The following is an 18,328-nucleotide window of genomic DNA, read 5'->3' as shown; positions in this document are numbered from 1 at the left end:
GGTCAGAAGGGGATGAAGTGTAGGAAGGTGGGGTAATAAGTTGATTCTTGAGCGCCTGCTTGAGTGATAAACCTTGGTAAATAGGCAAAGACGAGCACATTTACGGTGTAATGAAAGATCTGGCAGACTCAGGGTTGTTTTCATACATGTAACACTGGAATGGCGGGAATAGTTAGATAAAATAAAGCGAGCTGCTCGATTTTGAATTGCATAAAGCTTTACGGTTAGTGGTGCTTGATTGTTATCCCAAATGGCAGATGCGTAATCAAGTTTTGAGTGAACTAGGGTTTTGTAGAGTGTCAATTTTGCCGAAGTAGGAACGGTAGAAAAGTTACGACGAAGATATCTTAACATGCGATTAGCATTAGCAGTAATATAATTAGTATGCAAATTCCATGAAAGATCATTAGTTATGTGAAGGCCAAGATATTTGTGAGCATTAACGGATGCTAATGAAGTGTCATTCAGTACATATCGACACTGATTGCTATTGCTGGTTTTACGTGATATGCGCATCGATTTACACTTGTTAGCGTTAAGTTTCATGAGCAATTCATGAACAATTCGGCAACACTTTGGTCCAAAAACCAAATTTTCAGTATTGTTATTGGTCCTGCCCTTCACTCCAAATTTCCGTTACGAACGTCTATCTAAAGAACGAAATGTGGCGTCATAGAGCTCTTTCAAAACAGTGCCTGGTTTCGATCACCTGTCATTTCTAAACTGCAAGCGCAGCCTCCGTAATTTATTCGAGAGCTTGTAAAATATTTTACTACCAGCTAGACATGACTGTATTCTGCACACGAGAGTGAAACGTTCTCGATGGCTGGAAGCATAAACTTCGAATACTGCGGCATGCCGCCATTTTGCGAAGGTCTCAGACATTGTTTTTGCAGTGTTACAATTGCACGTCAGCCACACAAGAGCCGTAAAGTTACATTATCTACGTCAATTGGGCGGGAAAATATGCGATGTTCAAAAGGTAGAATGTCACTGTGAACTGTTATCAGCAATCGGCTACACGTAAACCAAGCATCGCCAAACCGTGATCTCCTGAGTGGCGTAGTAACTACCTACCCTGTGCAACGTTGTGCAGCGGCAGCTCGTGGTGCAGCATTCTGGCTAACTTGCGCCGCGTGGATACTGACACTAACGATGGCGACACTTGAATGGCCATTGTTCCCGTGGTGAAAGGACGTGGATGGTTGTTCCAAATCGTTTAAATAGGCATAATGCACATGGCGCTGCATGGACAGTTGGGCAAGAATGAGAGTTCTGCCGTTGTTGCATCCAGTATTGTACCGGTGCACGCGCCAGCGCACACCCCGCAGCATGCTGTTTATCTTGTATGCTTTGCCTCGAAAGCGAGTGATCTTCTTCATTGCTTCCAGAGTCTGCACGCGGCAGTCACTCGCTCATCTTGAAAGCCATATCATCGTCACAGTTGGACTGGGGTGTGCTTTGGTACTTTGCGTGTGCCCTCTTTCTATCGCGTCTAGGTTGGGAGTGTTCATTGTAACAGTAAAGTGATTTCAAAAAAACATTTGTTATATCTCAAAGCAGTTTCGATTGGCAGGGTCGGAAAGTTGTAAATGCACTTATTTTAAGCAATAGATCATTATAAGTGGGCTCCACTGTATTAGGGCAGTGTTAAACAACGAGCATCTAGAGACATTCAAACAGAATGGCCACTGGTGGCGAAATACAATCATGTGGTAGGGTAGACTTGCTATTGGATGATGTGACGACAACAGAGATGGGAAAGGAGTGACGAACTAATCACAAAGACGGCCAAGTAATGCACAGCATCACAGTTTAGTGCTGTCGAAGGCCTGTTTTGTGTTTTTTTGCTTGTCCATGGCAAGTGACCATGTCGATGCCTGCGCTGTCCTCACTCGACTGTCCCAACAACTTCGACTTACACTAACCCTAGAAGTAGTTTTTCTCTCAGTGCATGTGCTGCGTGGCCTTTGAACTCTTTTTCTGGGCGCAGCTCTGCAACCTGTGCAGCAATGTGAGCAGCTACGACTGGCTGCTCTACATTTCCGAGTGGAGCGAGGAGAGCGGCCAGTCGTGCAACAATGCCAAGGCCACTGTGCGCGCGGTTGTCCATGGCCTCCTCTGCGACAGACCTGAGGCACAGGAGCGCAGCGCAGCCCTCATGTTCAACCTCTCCCTCAAGGAGGTGGGTGGTGCCTCTGCTGCCAGTAGCGTAAGGCAGCATTAACTACCTTAAATTGACACATACGAGTAAACTGCAAATATTGGTATTATTATTCGTTTGAATATAAAGTATCAGTTTATCTGTGTGTGCGAGGCAGGACAATAGAAGAATAGAAATGAAATAGCCTTCCTACATTTTCCATCTAGATAGCTTCAAGCTCGAGCACATTACGGTTCCAAACAATGATGTATGTGCATCTAAATATTATTGAAACTGAACAAGTTTAAATTTGAGCCGTAAGAAAGACATCTAGTTTAGGGCCCTTTGCTGGACAAGTGCTAAAAGAACATATAGATTGAAAGGAAAGATCTGAAAAAGAGCTCGCAGACACACACAAATATATGTATATACATATCAGGGTTGTTCAAATAGGCTACTTGTGCCTATACAATTGTATAATGCCATGGCCAACTTGTAACAGGTAACGTTAAGGGATAAGAAAAGAGCAGATTGGGTGAGGGAACAAACGCGAGGTAATGACATCTTAGTTGAAATCAAGAAAAAGAAATGGGCATGGGCAGGACATGTAATGAGGAGGGAAGATAACCGATGGTCATTAAGGGTTACTGACTGGATTCCAAGGGAAGGGAAGCGTAGCTGGGGGCGGCAGAAAGTTAGGTGGGCGGATGAGATTAAGAAGTTTGCAGGGACGGCATGACCACAATTAGTACATGACCGGGGACCAACTGCAATGCATGCTCACTGACCTCGAGAGGCAAAGCGGAAGAGTGGGTCTAAAAATTAATCTGCAGAAAACTAAAGTAATGTTTAACAGTCTCGGAAGAGAACAGCAATTTACAATAGGCAGCGAGGCACTGGAAGTCGTAAGGGAATACATCTACTTGGGCAGGTAGTGACTGCGGATCCGGATCATGAGACGGAAATAATCAGAAGAATAAGAATGGGCTGGGGTGCGTTTGGCAGGCATTCTCAGATCGTGAACAGCAGGTTGCCATTATCCCTCAAGAGAAAAGTGTATAATAGCTGTGTCTTACCAGTACTCACCTACGGGGCAGAAACCTGGAGGCTTACGAAAAGGGTTCTACTCAAATTGAGGACGACGCAACGAGCTATGGAAAGAAGAATGATAGGTGTAACGTTAAGGGATAAGAAAAGAGCAGATTGGGTGAGGGAACAAACGCGAGTTAATGACATCTTAGTTGAAATCAAGAAAAAGAAATGGGCTTGGGCAGGACATGTAATGAGGAGGGAAGATAACCGATGGTCATTAAGGGTTACGGACTGGATTCCAAGGGAAGGGAAGCGTAGCAGGGGGCGGCAGAAAGTTAGGTGGGCGGATGAGATTAAGAAGTTTGCAGGGACGGCATGGCCACAATTAGTACATGACCGGGGTTGTTGGAGAAATATGGGAGAGGCCTTTGCCCTGCAGTGGGCGTGACCAGGCTGATGATGATGATGATGATGGCCAACTTCTGGTGGGACAATTTATCAGCCACCACTCCAGACTTGCCTGCTCCAAAAACGGGCAGTTGTCGAGGTGGATTAGTGTAGCCACATCAACATAGCCACAGGTAAAATCACTTTGCATTATATTGAGATGGAGCTGTACACTGAATGTAGCCCGGGATTTGTTTACTTCTCAAATCATGCTTCAAAATGTGGCCAGTTCAGCCAGCTGGCGAGAACACTGTGGGAAAGCTAACCTCCCAATTTTTTTTATGGAAATATGGACGTTCAAACGTGCGAGTGGCCTTGCGTCTGGGAAACAGTAGCAAGAGGTCGCAAAGCAGTCTGACGACCCAGCTGACTTTTGCGGTAGACTGTGGTGGATTTTTATGTATTCAAACACAAGCAGCACTGGCTTAACAAGCCTAGACGTTCTGCCTTATCGGTAAGGCATACTTTGAACATGCAGACATATTGTGTGTGTCTACTTGCTTGTCCCCGTTGTTCGATGCGCTTAAACAATCCAAAGCACTGGCTTGCACACACCTGGTCTGTCGCTGCGCTACATTGCTCTTAGAATGTCAAACTGCAATGCATACCTGTGCAGGTCCACACTGTGCAGCACCGGAACATTGGCATTAGGTCATGGCTAGGGTTGCACTACTTACTCTTAGTTCACATTATATTTCTGATAGATTTAATTAAAATGCTGTATGGTAATTGATTGGTTCAGGGGGCATAGTATCTCAAAGCAACACAGGAAAAGACAGACAGCATAGTCTTCTGGATTAGTTTCGTGTGCCCAATGTTCTTTAACTTCTGTCCGGGACACATTATGTGAGCGTTCTTTCATTTTGTGTTTATAATAGTGGCATTAGTTTAAAAATGTTCGGATTTATCAAGTGTTCCCTTTTACATTATACTTACAGTCACATTATGTTCATGTAGTATGTACAGCACCTAGAGGTAGAGTCAGAGAACAGATTTTTTGCAAATCTGCAATGTATTTGCTCAACGCATGTGCTATGCAACTGGTTGCCTAAAAAAAGAGGCGTACTTACACTTGTGCTTGACTGTTGCAGCTTTTTGATGACACGGCAACAGAGCTGTCCACAGCCATCCTGCAGTACCTGCACGGAGACATCAGGGAGGAACAAGGCAAGATATTCAAACAGCTTTTAATAGACCTTACTGGCAAGGCTTTGGAAGCAATGTAAAGCATGCTGTTACGATCACTCTTATTCTCTACATGCTCCTTATGAAATTCAGAAACCTTTGGCCTGCTCAGTGTGAAAGGAGGGAACGTCATTGTTACTCCCATTGTAATCTTTAATAAATAGGAAAGCCTAGGTGTAGCGAAGTTGTACCTGCAGTGAAAAACTTAATTGAATCACTTATTTGGTGTGTTGAGGTACCTATGTGTCAGCAGCAAAACTTACTTCGCAGGTTTATAGAACTAACTTGAATAGATGGCATGTTGTTAGTAAGCATTTATGAGTGGAATAGTACTAGAACTCTGAATATTACTTGTGGGATCAAAAGTACTGGTGCATGCTATAGAGATTGCATCAAGAGCAGCTAGCAGCGGCTGTAACATGGAACCACCTCCCAGCTGAGGAATTGGGTTTCTCAAACAACACAACAGGGAGGTGACAAGGATTACACTGTGATTACCGCTGCGGAGTCAGCGCAAATGCCAACAATGAGGAGGTGCTGCATAGTGGCTTGTTGGGAGGCATAGCTCTGTGAGCATTGACTGCTTTATAGTTGTGTTCGTAATGTGGAGAAGAACAGCCTTTTTGTTGTTTGATGATTTTAAGGAGAGCTCTTAAAAGAAATTGTTGGGGGATGTCAGTGATGCGATCCTCCTTGCTTTTACACCCAGCACATTTTGGTGTTCCTGACAGCTCACATCCTGTACTTAAGTACTGTGACTAAAGCCATTCTGCACTTTAGGCAGAGTAGTATTAAAGTTCTGGATGCATCACTCAACTACCAATGTTTCAACAATGAAGGGGCTTGCCTGCTTGCCAAAATGTTGGCACCAAACTGAGGCATCCCATTTTCTTGCTTAGAGCCTGTGATGAGCTTGTGCTTTGTGTCATGAAATTTATTTGAAACCTATCCTTTCTTTCCTTCTTTGTTTTTCTTTCTAGCTTTCTACTGCTTAACGGCGCTTCTACGGTTTCTACAGATCAGCTACAATGACGTGAGTATACTAGTGCACGTTCTATTTTTCTCATGTTGAGTAGTGGCGTCAACATTTGTTGTCAGTGGGTATGAAGTGAAGTGGGTAGGAATTTGTACTTTGCTGGCCATATTGAAAATTGAACTGTATCATCAGTCAAGCAAAGTAAGGAATTACTGAAGGGCATGTTTACTACTAGAAGGAACAAACCTAAGGAGAGCACAATAAATTACAACACAGGCAGCCTGTGTCTTCATCTTTGCTTCTGCCTGTGGTTCATCTCTTTAGTGGTGAAAATGCCATTTCATAGACATAAACTAGGTTAAGAACAAATTCTAAAGTAAAATACTATTATTTCCTTGAGACTGCTAGGTTTACAACTCAAAACGTTGGTATGGCCTGTGAAGGATGCTGCAGAGAAAGGTTCCCGATTAAATTTAACCGCCGAGGGCTTTGTAAAGGGTGGTATAACCTTACTGCACGGGTGCAGATTATTTTGCTTGTTTGATGCTATTGCATGGAAATGCTCTTGCCATTGTGGAAGTGGCATTCAGCTACTGGTGAGGAGCTTTCAGGTCAAATTCTCAGTCGCCACAGCCATATTCTGCTGGGGGCACAATGCAAAAATGCTCGTGTACTGTGCTTTAGGTTCACCATGAAGAACCTGATGTGATAGAAATCAACTTTCCTTACCCAGGAGCATTTCTGATAGCCTCCATGCCTTGCTTGGGGACAGAAACACCGTAATTTGACTCAGTTTTGTGTTTGTACAAGTGCTCTTGTGATACATTGTTTCACCTCGGCACTGAGAGAGGAAATATTGACCATTACTTTGGGAACAAGTAGTGATAGCAATGTCTTGACTTGGCAAGGGGATGCTACTTGGAAAGCTACAGAGCAAGTTCCTGTTGACCAAGGCTGTTGTGTTCTCGCAGGTGCCTGCCCTAGTAAAAATGCTTGGTCCAGACCTGCAGAAGTTTTCTGGTGCTTCGGAACGGGTCAAGAAGCTTGTCGACGAGATTGGTCTCAAGCTTTCGGTGTCAATATCAGCGTGACGGCACTGAGGCATCCATGCAAAGCGTACTGTCACCCACAGGAGTTTTAAAAAGCTGGGGTTCACGGAAGAACTTGAAATATCATCCCAGGTGTTCTGTAATAGAAGGGTGCAGTCATGCAATTCTGGTTGTGACCAAGACTATGCCACCGGACAATCTTCAAGATTCCACAATTTGGCTGCCCTGCAGAGCTGCTCTTTTAAATAAGTAGTGACACATAGTATGTTCGAAATTTTAGAAAATGCCACGCTTCTAGCAATTAATTACTTAGCAAGTACAGCTGTTGGGAAACTCTTGAGATATATTAATTTGATACTGCTAAACATGATCTTGAAATGCTGGACCTGATGTCATCAACATTCTTGTGACTTCATGATAGAGAGTAAAATTTGATGCCACTGTGTGGCAGTAAGGCTAGGTGTCATTATGTTTTTGATAAAAAATAAGTAAACAAGTGCGCTATGTGTGGTTCTCCTGGCAGTCACAGAGATCGCAGGAACAGAGCTTGCTAGCATATTGTGACGACACAATGCATCTACTTTCTGGGTACCAAAACTGGTTTGTAGAAACAAGCACTAAAGTAAATTTTCTAGGGTGCCCCGTCACTTGCCACTATCTAGTGTCTAGAGGGTTCAGAACTTCATTTAACACACAAAAAAATACCGAGAGACATTCAAAACAATGTGTTTCATACTCTTATGAAGGCACTTGTCCACAGACTGGATTTGTACCCTAGGCTCAGACCCCTGATGGGTCAAGTGAAAGTGGAAAGACACCGGGGAATTATTGTCTAGCTAGAATGCGCCTTGCTTTACATTTATTTGACTTTTACAAGCACTAATTCTGAAATTTGGTGACATCGCACTTTTAACTTCCGCCGCCTGTTCTCTGTTGTAAGGATGTGGTAGCAGTTATATCCTTGTGCAATAACTCTCACCTGTTGTGCAACCTTTCATATGTGCAGTGACATTTCTGGTGTCTAACTGGTGGAGCAACTAATCATGTCATGGAGTATGTAGATGCTATTGATGTCCTGCTTTCAGAATAGTACTGTCGCATCTTAACATAATGAATTATCAGATATAATAAAGTAAATGTAAACTGTTTCTTGCAAATATCAGCATGTAACAAATATAAGTAAGCTTATAAGGAATATTGGATTTAACAAAAGTATTCTTGTGTCAAATGTAATTTCATTATGACCAAGTTTGGTTGTATTGTTAAATATTGGCCCTTGATGGATGAATTTGTTAGCAGTTTTCTGGCCAGGGCAGCCGACAGCACAAAATTTTGCCAAATACCAAACCTGTGCTATACCCCCCATCTGCGAGATCTTTTTCTGTGGCCTCATATACTGTAGTTGTCTTGTTTCACCCTAACGCAAATGTGAAAGGAAGCATGTTTGAAGTGGCTGCTCAGCTTGTTCAAATTCTATGGTGGCTCTTGTTCCAAAATGGCCTTGCAGCGTAAAAAAACTGCAAATAATGCTTGTCTCAGGTGTTGGGTTTTGTTATCCATGGGCAAAGCACCTCAGGCCTATGTTTCTAGCTGCGGCTGCTACTGTTTAAATGTGCCTTTTTACAATATCTTTTAAAGTGAAGTGCATAGTGTTACAAGACATTTCAGCAACGGTATTGTACTAATCAAGTTTGCTCTTAGGAAGACATGTAATGTATTTGTCTTTTGGTGCTCTCTTTTTTTATATACCGCATTTTTTTCTACCCTGCGAGAATGATCTTAACGAACAATGTTAGTTGCATTTTCTACTTATGAGGGTTATGTCGTATTTTACCCGGTGTATAAGGTTCAACAGTTTCTCTGAACCGTACTAAGCACACCTTTTTTGCGAATAGGACTGCTGCAATAATGGTTGCATGATCTGACACAAAATACTCGTTATGAAGTGATATTTTTTGCGCAACATTATAGGGGGAAATGTTGCAGCATTCCTGAGCACATGCAAGTTTTGAAGCCTGTGCATTTAGGAGCAATAAGATATTACGATTTTATAGCTATTGACACCATATGTTACGTCAGGATTGAGACGGGCAGCTAGTTATTCTTGCATATTTGGCTGCACATATCTTTATTGTACATGCACAATTACTCGGGTGACTAACCGTTTATGTTGGACAAGATATATATATGTGGCACTTGTTTGGTGGAATAAAAAAAAGCTCGTTTATAAACTTCCTTGTTATATGTGTAGGAGGACCATCAATTGATGCCAAAGGCCTCCCCTTTGAACTTGTTATAAGCAGGATTTTAGCACCATGACAGAGGCCACTGAAAAGAACCATTGGAAAGAGTACTTAACTGTGTGGTTTTCTTTGTCCTGGTGTAGCGGTGTTAAAAAAATCTGCTTTTTAACAAAAAGATGTACCAAGCAGCCTAAATGAAGACGCTGTTAACATTCACCTCTCTGAAGAAAGCAGGGCTTTCTTGACCTGAAAGTGACCACGTAGGTTTCCTCTAATTGCGAATTCATTTGAGGACTGCAAGTGTCATACGAAAGGGACCCCCTGGTGTCCAGAACATTTTGGGAGTTGTGGTACTGTTAAAAACAGTGTCATGAAATGATAGAAGCAACCATGGTTCCACTTTTAAACAGGGAGTTATACGGTAGAACTGCATTGAGTCTGATTTATTTGATCCCGACAGAAAGTCCCGTTTGGCACACATACATTTTCATGGGCCTAAACTTTCAATAGTTCGATCCTGAAATTGGCCTTTGCCAGGTAATTCGGACTTGACTGATCAGCAAGCACACACCTGACCCCTACAGTAACCCCAAGAGTGGCAGCCTATGTCTTGGTGACACACGGAGGACAATAAATCTGTGAAACATGTCTTCTCGCAGCAAAACTGCATATTTTTGGCTGCCCTGGGGAGGATTTTTCGAGCAGAAATGGTTAGAATAAATGATTGCAGTATTTATCCGAATATCGGGCCTTTCTTTCCCCCAGAAAATTGGTCTGACAATTATTTACGTGGCGCAGTCGGCTACAAAACCAAAGCCGTGTTTGCAGCACGGCTACCATCAGAACCAGCCAAGATATTGCTGTCACCATGGCCCTCACAGGATGATAACAGAGAGTGCATTTCAAATCTGGCCAGCGTCCGAATCGATCTACATAGACAGCTTCGCGCCCAAGTAAGGAAACACGTCTGGCACCATCTGGAAGACATTTCAGCGATGTGACGCCTCCTCGCGGCCACGAGAAACAAATTAGTATAGGGGTGTGCGAATAACCTATATCACCAAATCGAATCGAACAGTGAACGTTTTAATAATTCGATTCACAAACCGAATATCTACGATTCGATACGTTCGGCGTAGAGACCTGCGCATTGCCACACGTCGCATGCGCCGCAGTGCCCCTCGTGCGCAATGCCGCCCGAGGAAGCGTTTCACTTCGTTTTTCGTCGCAAAAATGAGCGTCGAGCGTGCCGCGGTTGGGCCCCTCCGGCTGGCGCGGTGGCGGACTTTGCGCCCCACAATGGCGGCCCGATGCCGGGATCGCGCGCGCACACACAGCGCCCGAAAGCCGAAACTATAGCAGAACGGTGCAGCGTCGGTCGGGGCCGCTTCTATGGTAGAAGGTTCGGTCCGGCTCGACAGGAGCCATAGGCGAAAAAGAGAGATAAACGAAGAGGGAAAGGTAGGGAGGTTAAGTTTTCGTTTTTCCGGAGGGCTGCCGCTTGCCCAATCCCACCCACTGTGTGTGTGTGTGTGTGTGTGTGTGTGTGTGTGTGTGTGTGTGTGTGTGTGTGTGTGTGTGTGTGTTGCCTTTAAAAGAAACTTTGACCCCGAAGAATTGTTCACTGGAGTGAAGGCCTTATATGAGTTTTTACAAGGTTGTACGAACCGTGCGCCCACGCTGCCGGAGTTAAGAGTTCTTCGTTGTGGCAGCGAACACTCGTGGTCACCCAGTGAAAAATTTACAGGTTTACATGGCCAGTGCATTACAGTATGCTTGCTATTTTAATTTTTTTAATGTTTACTACAATTTATGTGACCGATATAACTAATGTATCGACTCGTGTAAGGGCCGCACTTGTCGCGATTTTGACGAGCGTTGCAACGGGATCGGGTGATTTTATCTAATTTTTCCAACTACGAGCATCAAATCCGCCATAAGCCTCCGCGATCGCCTCCTCTCGCTATGTAGTAGCGACACGCGAAAGTACGGTACGCACGAAAATTCGCTTTTCAGCGCGATCGGAATCGGCGCAGCAAACGTGATTGCTTGAAAATTCATTAAATTATGGGGTTTTACGTGCCAAAACGTCGATCAGATTGTGAGGCACGCCGTAGTGGGGGACGCTGCAAATTTGGACCACCTGGGGTTCCTTAACGTGCGCCTAAATCTAAGTACGCGGGTGTTTCCGCCTTTCGCCCCCATCAAGATTCGGCCGCCGTGGCCGGGATTCGGTCCCGTGACCTCGTGCATAGCAGCCCAACACCATAGCCAAAGCAACCACGGCGGCTGAGTTCTTTCACGGTTGGATTTTTTCAGTGGCACGAGCATCGAGTGACTCTTGTTTCTTGTGCAGCACTTCCGGTTCATCTCCTGAGATGACCATGGAGGAAATTCAAAATAAAGCTGAAAAAAGTAGTACAGTCTGAAATGCATTGGTTTCATTGCAGATGTGATATAAGTTTAGTTACAAGTTGAATTACTGAAGTACTTGGAATAATTAGAAATAATTAGAAGTCACCGAGACGATCGGGGACGAAATTATGGTGGCTATAGAGGGGGAGGTGTCAGCATCGGCTGGGCTGCGCCGCGTTTGGCGTTGCGGCATTTCTTCACAACGACAAGTGGCGCGCTCGTCGTCTCCGAGATGCCTAGCGCGAGGTTGTGTTTGAGCAATCTCTCCGGCTGTAAGTCCGCGTCGTGAAGTTAGCTTCGCCTGCCCCGCTTTTGTTTGCTTGTCACAAGGAGTTCCGAGTAGCCTTCTTAACCCACGCCACTGCAAAAATTTGGTCGATATGCAGAGTAAGCCGGATGATCTGGATGTGGGCCACCTAAATGAAGTTCACGAGATGATAAAGCATTGTGATGCGATGCCAGATCATCGTGGAATGGTGGGATCAAATAGCGACTCTCGCATAACCTACTACGTTAGCGGATATGTGACCAGGAAAATGCTAATAAGAACAAAGTGCGAAGAGTGTTCTCTAGCTGTTGCTTCAAGCAAAAGACTTGCGCTTGCTTCCGGAAGAGTCGTGCCTTACCAACCACGTGGATAGAGGTGGCCTACTTTACCCATCTCAGGCACTAAGACTTGGTTGCAGCGATGGAAGGTGCCTTCACGCATTGTTTCAGCTTTAAGTTGAAGGCTGACAGCATCATGGACCTTATTTCCTACATGTCAATAAATAAGCTGGGTATTATTGGCTGTGCGCAACATAGCGTAGAACACCAACCAAGTGATACGGTTTTTTGTCATCACGAGGTTGCACGTCGTTGTCGCAGAAGAGAACGCATCGAAGCAAGGGAAGCGAGAAAAGGATGAAGTCCCTCAAGCTGACTGCCAGGTTTATTGGCCTCGAGCTCCACCACTGGAAAAGCTGGCGCCACCGTCGGCGTGACGTGCTAGGAGGGATCACGTGGACATAGCGGCCGCGTCGGCCGCTTCGGGCGCGCCGAAGCGAGCTGAAAACGAGTTTAAATTCCCTCGTACGCTGCGGTTTTCATTTAGTGGCGAAATTTTCCCGCTTCGAGTGTCTCCTTTACAACGCTTGAAAGCACTACAATAGGTAGTGGCTGCCTTTGAAGGCGCGCGACATGGTAGGCCACTGCTCGGTGCCGCAGGGCCGGACGCACGTAACGGAGGCCGGTGTCAGCCTTATTCACACGTAGCCGCAGGACAAGAAGCTGTGTGAAGCTTGGCTCGCGAAACATAAAACCGGCAAACAGTCATCGGCTACAACTCGGGTATGCAGCAAGCACAGAGGCGAGGAAGATTTCTGCTACGGCGCCCGGTCTGCGATGTTCTGAAAACACGCACTGAGACGCACGCCCGAGTCCGTTGCCCGACTAATGTCATGACGGTTTGGTCTATGAACTTGTCGATACTATAGATACTGGCAAGTTCAGTGGAGTGGAAAGGCAGCGGTAAGAAGCACATTTAAAGAAAGCATGGCATATGGTCATGGTTGTGTTATGAATTAATGCACTGGATTACAATAAAGGAGCAGCGGGAAATTGCGCGCTGAGAACGCCGATAAACATACAGTGAGACGCAACTCGAGAAATAGTATGGAAAGTTCAAAGAATTTTGAAGAAAAAAAAGATTGAATCGTCGCGACGGCACATCACAGTCCCCGTAAGTGTCGAAGTCCCTACAATGAAATTATTTTTGAACAGCTCTGATAGCGCCCACACAACAATGGTTGCTTGTATGCTGTCATATGCTCATATTCTGCGGCCTAAAGCTCATGGCACGGTGCGAAAACACGCGCGCGGAGAAAGCGAAACAGTGCGCGGACAAGCATGCAGACGCGCAGTCTATCGCTGCGAATCTACGCGATCGCTGCATTGAGGCTTCGTTATATTACGCTCCATTTAGTTATACAAACACTATAAGAACATATTTCACATAGTTTGCTCTCAGCGTTTACCTACCTTTCAAGCAATTAAGTAGCCGGTTCGGCATACGTACTCCATCGCGGCGACCGCGCGCAGTGGCGTTCACTGTACGTATTCGGTAAAGAGATAGCGACTGTAAACGATTGTGTGCTTTCAGTTGGCCCAAGATTATTATTTAGACTAGTAATAAACTTCTCTCGTTTCGAAAGTACTTACAGAAATGTCCGGGAAAGCTCGCGCGTGGTGTTTTCAGTGAGCGCTGACAGCAAAACCTATGAGGAGAGCGCCACGTGATCCCTCATACTACGCCAGCGAGGCGCTTCCGATAGAGGGCGACTCCGTAACTCCTCGCCGCCAATATCAGTAAGACTAACATAAAGCGTCTGTATATGCATGTAAAACAGGGATTGTTCACATCACATTGTATGCCCAGAAATATCTGCATATCTGAACAGAACTTCCCACCCGACAAATTATTGTTTGCACTGCACCTTGTTCACCGTTTCTGGGTATATACCTCCATTATACATTGGATTTGCGCTCCATTTCGTGTCATATTGTTTGTTTGAGAGCTAACAACCATGTATATGGAGTCGTGTGTATTAGTTCATTAACAATAAATATTCTTTTTTTTGTAAGGCATTTTTGGTATTATCTGAGCGGTACTAAATACGCGAACTTAGTTCTTTGCAGGTTTCTAATATTGGAAACCAAATTTCCCTTAGCGCTCTCATTATGCTGAGTTTTGACCATTGGTGCCTACAGAGTACCTTTCTTTGCAAAATTAAATAAACTTGAAATAATCGTGGTTCACTCGAGCGGCCCGTTTCAACTGCTGAGGCGCGCACCATTCAGTAGACGATTAGGACAAGTGCCTGTAGCTCAAGGCTCTAATAAATTCACGCCAGACAGAATACATACGGCACCCCATGATGGTCCCTTAAAATGTAAAAGCGGCACTGGCAAACCGCAAACAACCGCCTACTGTGGAAGCTTTCTCTGTTCGGTGCAATTGCGAGTTTCACAAGTGTTGCACTGAGCGCGAAGCTAAAGCACAGCGATAAAATGACCAAAATTTAGTACATAGTACATTAGGCCAGCTGCAGTCATTAAGTCGCCTAGCCTTTAAAATGATTTTCCGATACGCGTATTGCGCTCCAAGAAGTGGCGGAGCGAGAAAGCACTTCACAGCGGAACCAAATCACCGCAGCGCACCTTAGCCAGCGTACGGGAGGCATACCGGAGTAGGATGGGTGGATGGATATTATGAGCGTCCCCTTGGGAACGGGGTGGTGGGTTGCGCCACCAAGCTCTTGCTATCATACTGCCTAATATCCTAGTATCCTACCTAGGTTAAACAACGAAAAAAGGAAAAAAGAACTCTGAACTACCACAGCCAAATTTTCTGATCCCCTATTGCGAACTGTGCTTTTGTACGTCTCCGTATTTTGTCGTTTCCCTACTTTTCTTCCACCAGTCCTCCAGTCGCCTCTTACTAGGGTACTAGGGTAGGGTGCCTCGATGCGCGCGCCCTCTCGGAGGGTGGAGTCATTCTGTGAAGGGGTCAGTGCCGCCTTCCGGCCGCCATTGCGCCCCCCACATTTCGTTACGGTCGGTCGAGGGAGACGCGTGCACGGCGTTTTCTGGTCCGAAATGCCCGGGTGCTGCGTGCCCCAGTGCACGAACTACTCGCGCAATGACTGGAAGAGGCACTGACTTCAGTTGAGTGCAGCATTTTGCACCATGTGGGTGGCTTTCTTGTGAAAGTAATGTTGAAAAAAACCGAAAAACTGCGAGCTGTGCAGGGCTGCAATACTGGGCTCGACGAGCCATGAGCATGCATATTTAACTGCACTAAAATAGTGTGTTCATGATGGTAAGAACTTATGTTATCCGAGCGGTGAAATTATGAGCTTGCTCACATCCTGCGAAGAGCACTTTAAAGGAATCACGTCCTGGACTGACAACCTGTTCACCCTGATGTCTCCTCTAAAGGCTGTGACCGAATATTTAATCAAGAGGGCTCAGTGCAGTCTGGAGGCATGCCAGCGACACAAGCATTCTCTGGAACACATGCTGATATCAAGTTATGCAAGAGTAAGGCTACGCATTCACCTGCGCCAGCTCAAAGCTGCGAGAATCAGTGGGCATGGAAGCAAGACATGCGCTGCAGTTCATTTGCAGTGAGTTGTAGCGCTTGTTGTTTTTGAAATCCTCAAAGTTCCCGACCAAACAAACAAGCTATCACATCGGAAATTGCTATCTATTGAATGCACTTTGTCTCAGTGTTGAGAAGCCGTATGGTCACTTTATTTTAGCAGCATCGATGACCGGTTTATAGCAATTACCAGTCGACAATATATTCGTGCACGGCGGCGGAGGGAAGCACGCGCATCGAGGCGCCCTATCTCGGAGCCGACAGCAGCGCCGCCGCATCGTCCTGAACAAATGTTGCCTCTCGGGCGCTCCGATGCGACACCTCCCCCTCTAGTCACCATAACGAAATTCAAAATAAAAAATAGCAGAAAATAGTACTGTACAAAATTAATGGGTTTCATACAGATAGGATATCACAGCACAAGGTTACTCACAGGTTGAGTTACTGAAGTGTCTGGAATTAGAATTATCGCACACCAACGCCCAGAATCGTAGACGAGACCCTCCATGTGAGCTCGACTTTGGCAATATTCCTGGAAAGCCGGAAGTAGAAAGCGGACGTAATGACGTCACTAATGATGTCACATACGATAATGTGGCATCATGTTTAACCGGCTAATAAATGGAGAGCAGTGGCCTCCGAGTTAGGTTCGTACGTTACGTTCGCCTAAAGTTAAAGAACCAACGCCGAGGTGCGAGTGGCACTAAGAGATACCCAAGTCAAAGATCGGGGCTGCCTACAGCCCCAACCAGACGTACGCTGCAGCACGCGCCGCACCGCGTCTGAGCGCGTACGGCGTCAGGCGCGGAGGCTGCATCGCATGTCGACGCGCGGCGGCGTGGACACTTGCACTGCTAGGTTTTCTGCGCCTGCGCCGGAAGCTGCCACTCGCGTCACCCGCCCATCGCACACCCGTCGCAAAACAAGGTTTGGATTTGCACGGCGGGCGGCGCGAAGGTATCGTGACCAGGTTGCATGCATTGGCACGGGTGCGGATGCACACTCCCCCCCCCCCCTCCCCATGCATGTGTGTGCGTTGGGGGGGGGGGGGAGCGTCGCGTCGCGCGAACTTTTTCAGAATCTTTGACAGGTGGCAAATCGCGCTGAACCTGACTATGAAATCGATCTGACGCCGCCTGTTCTTTACTGTCAGGCGCCGTCTACGAGAGTCGCATGATGCGCGGTCCTTTCGTCTGTTGCCCATATTGTCCTTACGATAACCCACCTGCCGTAAAGTTGGGAAAGCCTTCCTGTATTTTGGAGCACAATTGGAGAGCAAGGGCTTTCTATGCTACAAATAATTGCCGCAAAACACAGGTTCACCGTTAGACTGAGAACCCCGCTGGCATTCGGTACAACACAAGATCACCTATTCATTATTTTCAGAGAGAGAGAGAACAACACACTTGATTCTATTTAAGGGAAATTTTATTCATAGAGTATTTTCCAGACTTTCACATACAAATACTGAGCTGTAATCAGTGCAGTCAAATAATAGTGTTTCCTTTAATAAGAGCAAGACCATATTGTAAATCTTGATTTCTGTGTAGCTATGTTACTAATAGCTTGCTAGATTCTCGTTATGAAATACTAGGAGGCTCCCGAGCATGTTCTGTGGTGTATTGCCTAAATTTTGTAAATATTACATTCTGGGAAATATTTTCTGATATTCGATATTCGACTTGTTATTCGGCTTTTTTTATTCGATTCGATTCGAAACCTAGTACGCGGTATTCGCATACCCCTGCAAATTAGCGCACGCATAGGAAAACACGACAGCGTTTTCTTGCGTGCAGGCAACCTTTCCGCCGAGTCCTGCCTGCTCAACCACAATCTTGTTTGCACAGCAAAGTATCGTGCATCGTTTTTGACTTCGATACCGTCTTCACAAAGTTGCGTTATTGGACGGCGCGCATGGTCGGGCGCGCGCCGCATTACATGTCTTCCTTTTTTTCCTGGGGAACGCGCCGAATGGGACAGTCGGAGCAAAGCCTGCCAGCGCGCGCAATATCGGATGCCATGCTACAGGAAAGCAGAAACAGCGTATCTTTCCTTTAAGCAACCTATCTCTCCATCTCTCTCGTCCGCCTGCAACTGGCCGCGCCTTTTGTTTTCTTGGTTCTCTTTTTTAGAGCACAGCTGTTTGGCGCCCGTTCCCGCGTTTCGCGTCGCCGTCGTACCTCGCCGTAACCAAAGTCATCATCCTCGAGATGCTTAGCTGCGCGCACTCCTGCTGCCTACACTCGCGCGCGGTGCGAGTCTTGCTCTCTCCCTGTCTTCCAAAGCCGGATCACGTGTTCTCGCCTATCCTCTCGCCCCCTTTCTCCGCGCAGAGCCGTTGCAGTGACTCTCGCCGCTACCGTCCACTCCGCCCTCGCCGTCCCCTTTTCGCGCTGTTGCGGCACTGCCGCGGTGCCGGCGGCGGGCGTTCCTTGCCGCGTCGCGCGTCATCCACGGCTCTCCGCTCTTTCGTCTCAGTGTCGCGCGGCTGTACGGCTCTCAGCCGTGTCTCTCGCTTCTCTGTTCGCGGGGCGCGTTCCTCAATGGCATTTGTCGCCTCTGGCAGTGCTTTCGCCTGGCTGTCCTCCCGCCTCCACTCTTGCGCTATACCGCCCCTTACCTGGCGCAGTGCCGTTGCGGTGACTCGAAAGACAGTTGTAGCGTTTCGTCCCCTTACTTCTACATCCCACCCTAACC

At 46.2% G+C, this 18,328-nt stretch overlaps 1 protein-coding gene across 1 annotated transcript in view; it reads left to right on the top strand.

Annotated features, from left to right (window-relative positions):
* The window catches only part of LOC135921848 (uncharacterized), a 47,588-nt gene extending 38,521 nt beyond the window's left edge, over positions 1–9,067 (top strand). The window contains exons 9-12 of the mRNA XM_065456229.1: positions 1,994–2,185; positions 4,714–4,789; positions 5,788–5,840; positions 6,755–9,067. Coding sequence (XP_065312301.1) covers positions 1,994–2,185; positions 4,714–4,789; positions 5,788–5,840; positions 6,755–6,874 — 441 coding nt within the window. The 3' untranslated portion in view covers positions 6,875–9,067. The remainder of the gene's footprint in view (positions 1–1,993; positions 2,186–4,713; positions 4,790–5,787; positions 5,841–6,754) is intronic.
* Positions 9,068–18,328: the final 9,261 nt, after the last annotated feature.

The sequence above is a fragment of the Dermacentor albipictus genome, chromosome 8, assembly GCF_038994185.2.
Source record: "Dermacentor albipictus isolate Rhodes 1998 colony chromosome 8, USDA_Dalb.pri_finalv2, whole genome shotgun sequence".
In the NCBI taxonomy this organism is placed as follows: Eukaryota; Metazoa; Arthropoda; class Arachnida; order Ixodida; family Ixodidae; genus Dermacentor; species Dermacentor albipictus.
The sequence above is the reverse complement of the archived record's forward strand: the minus strand, read 5'-3'. Positions and strand labels throughout refer to the sequence as shown.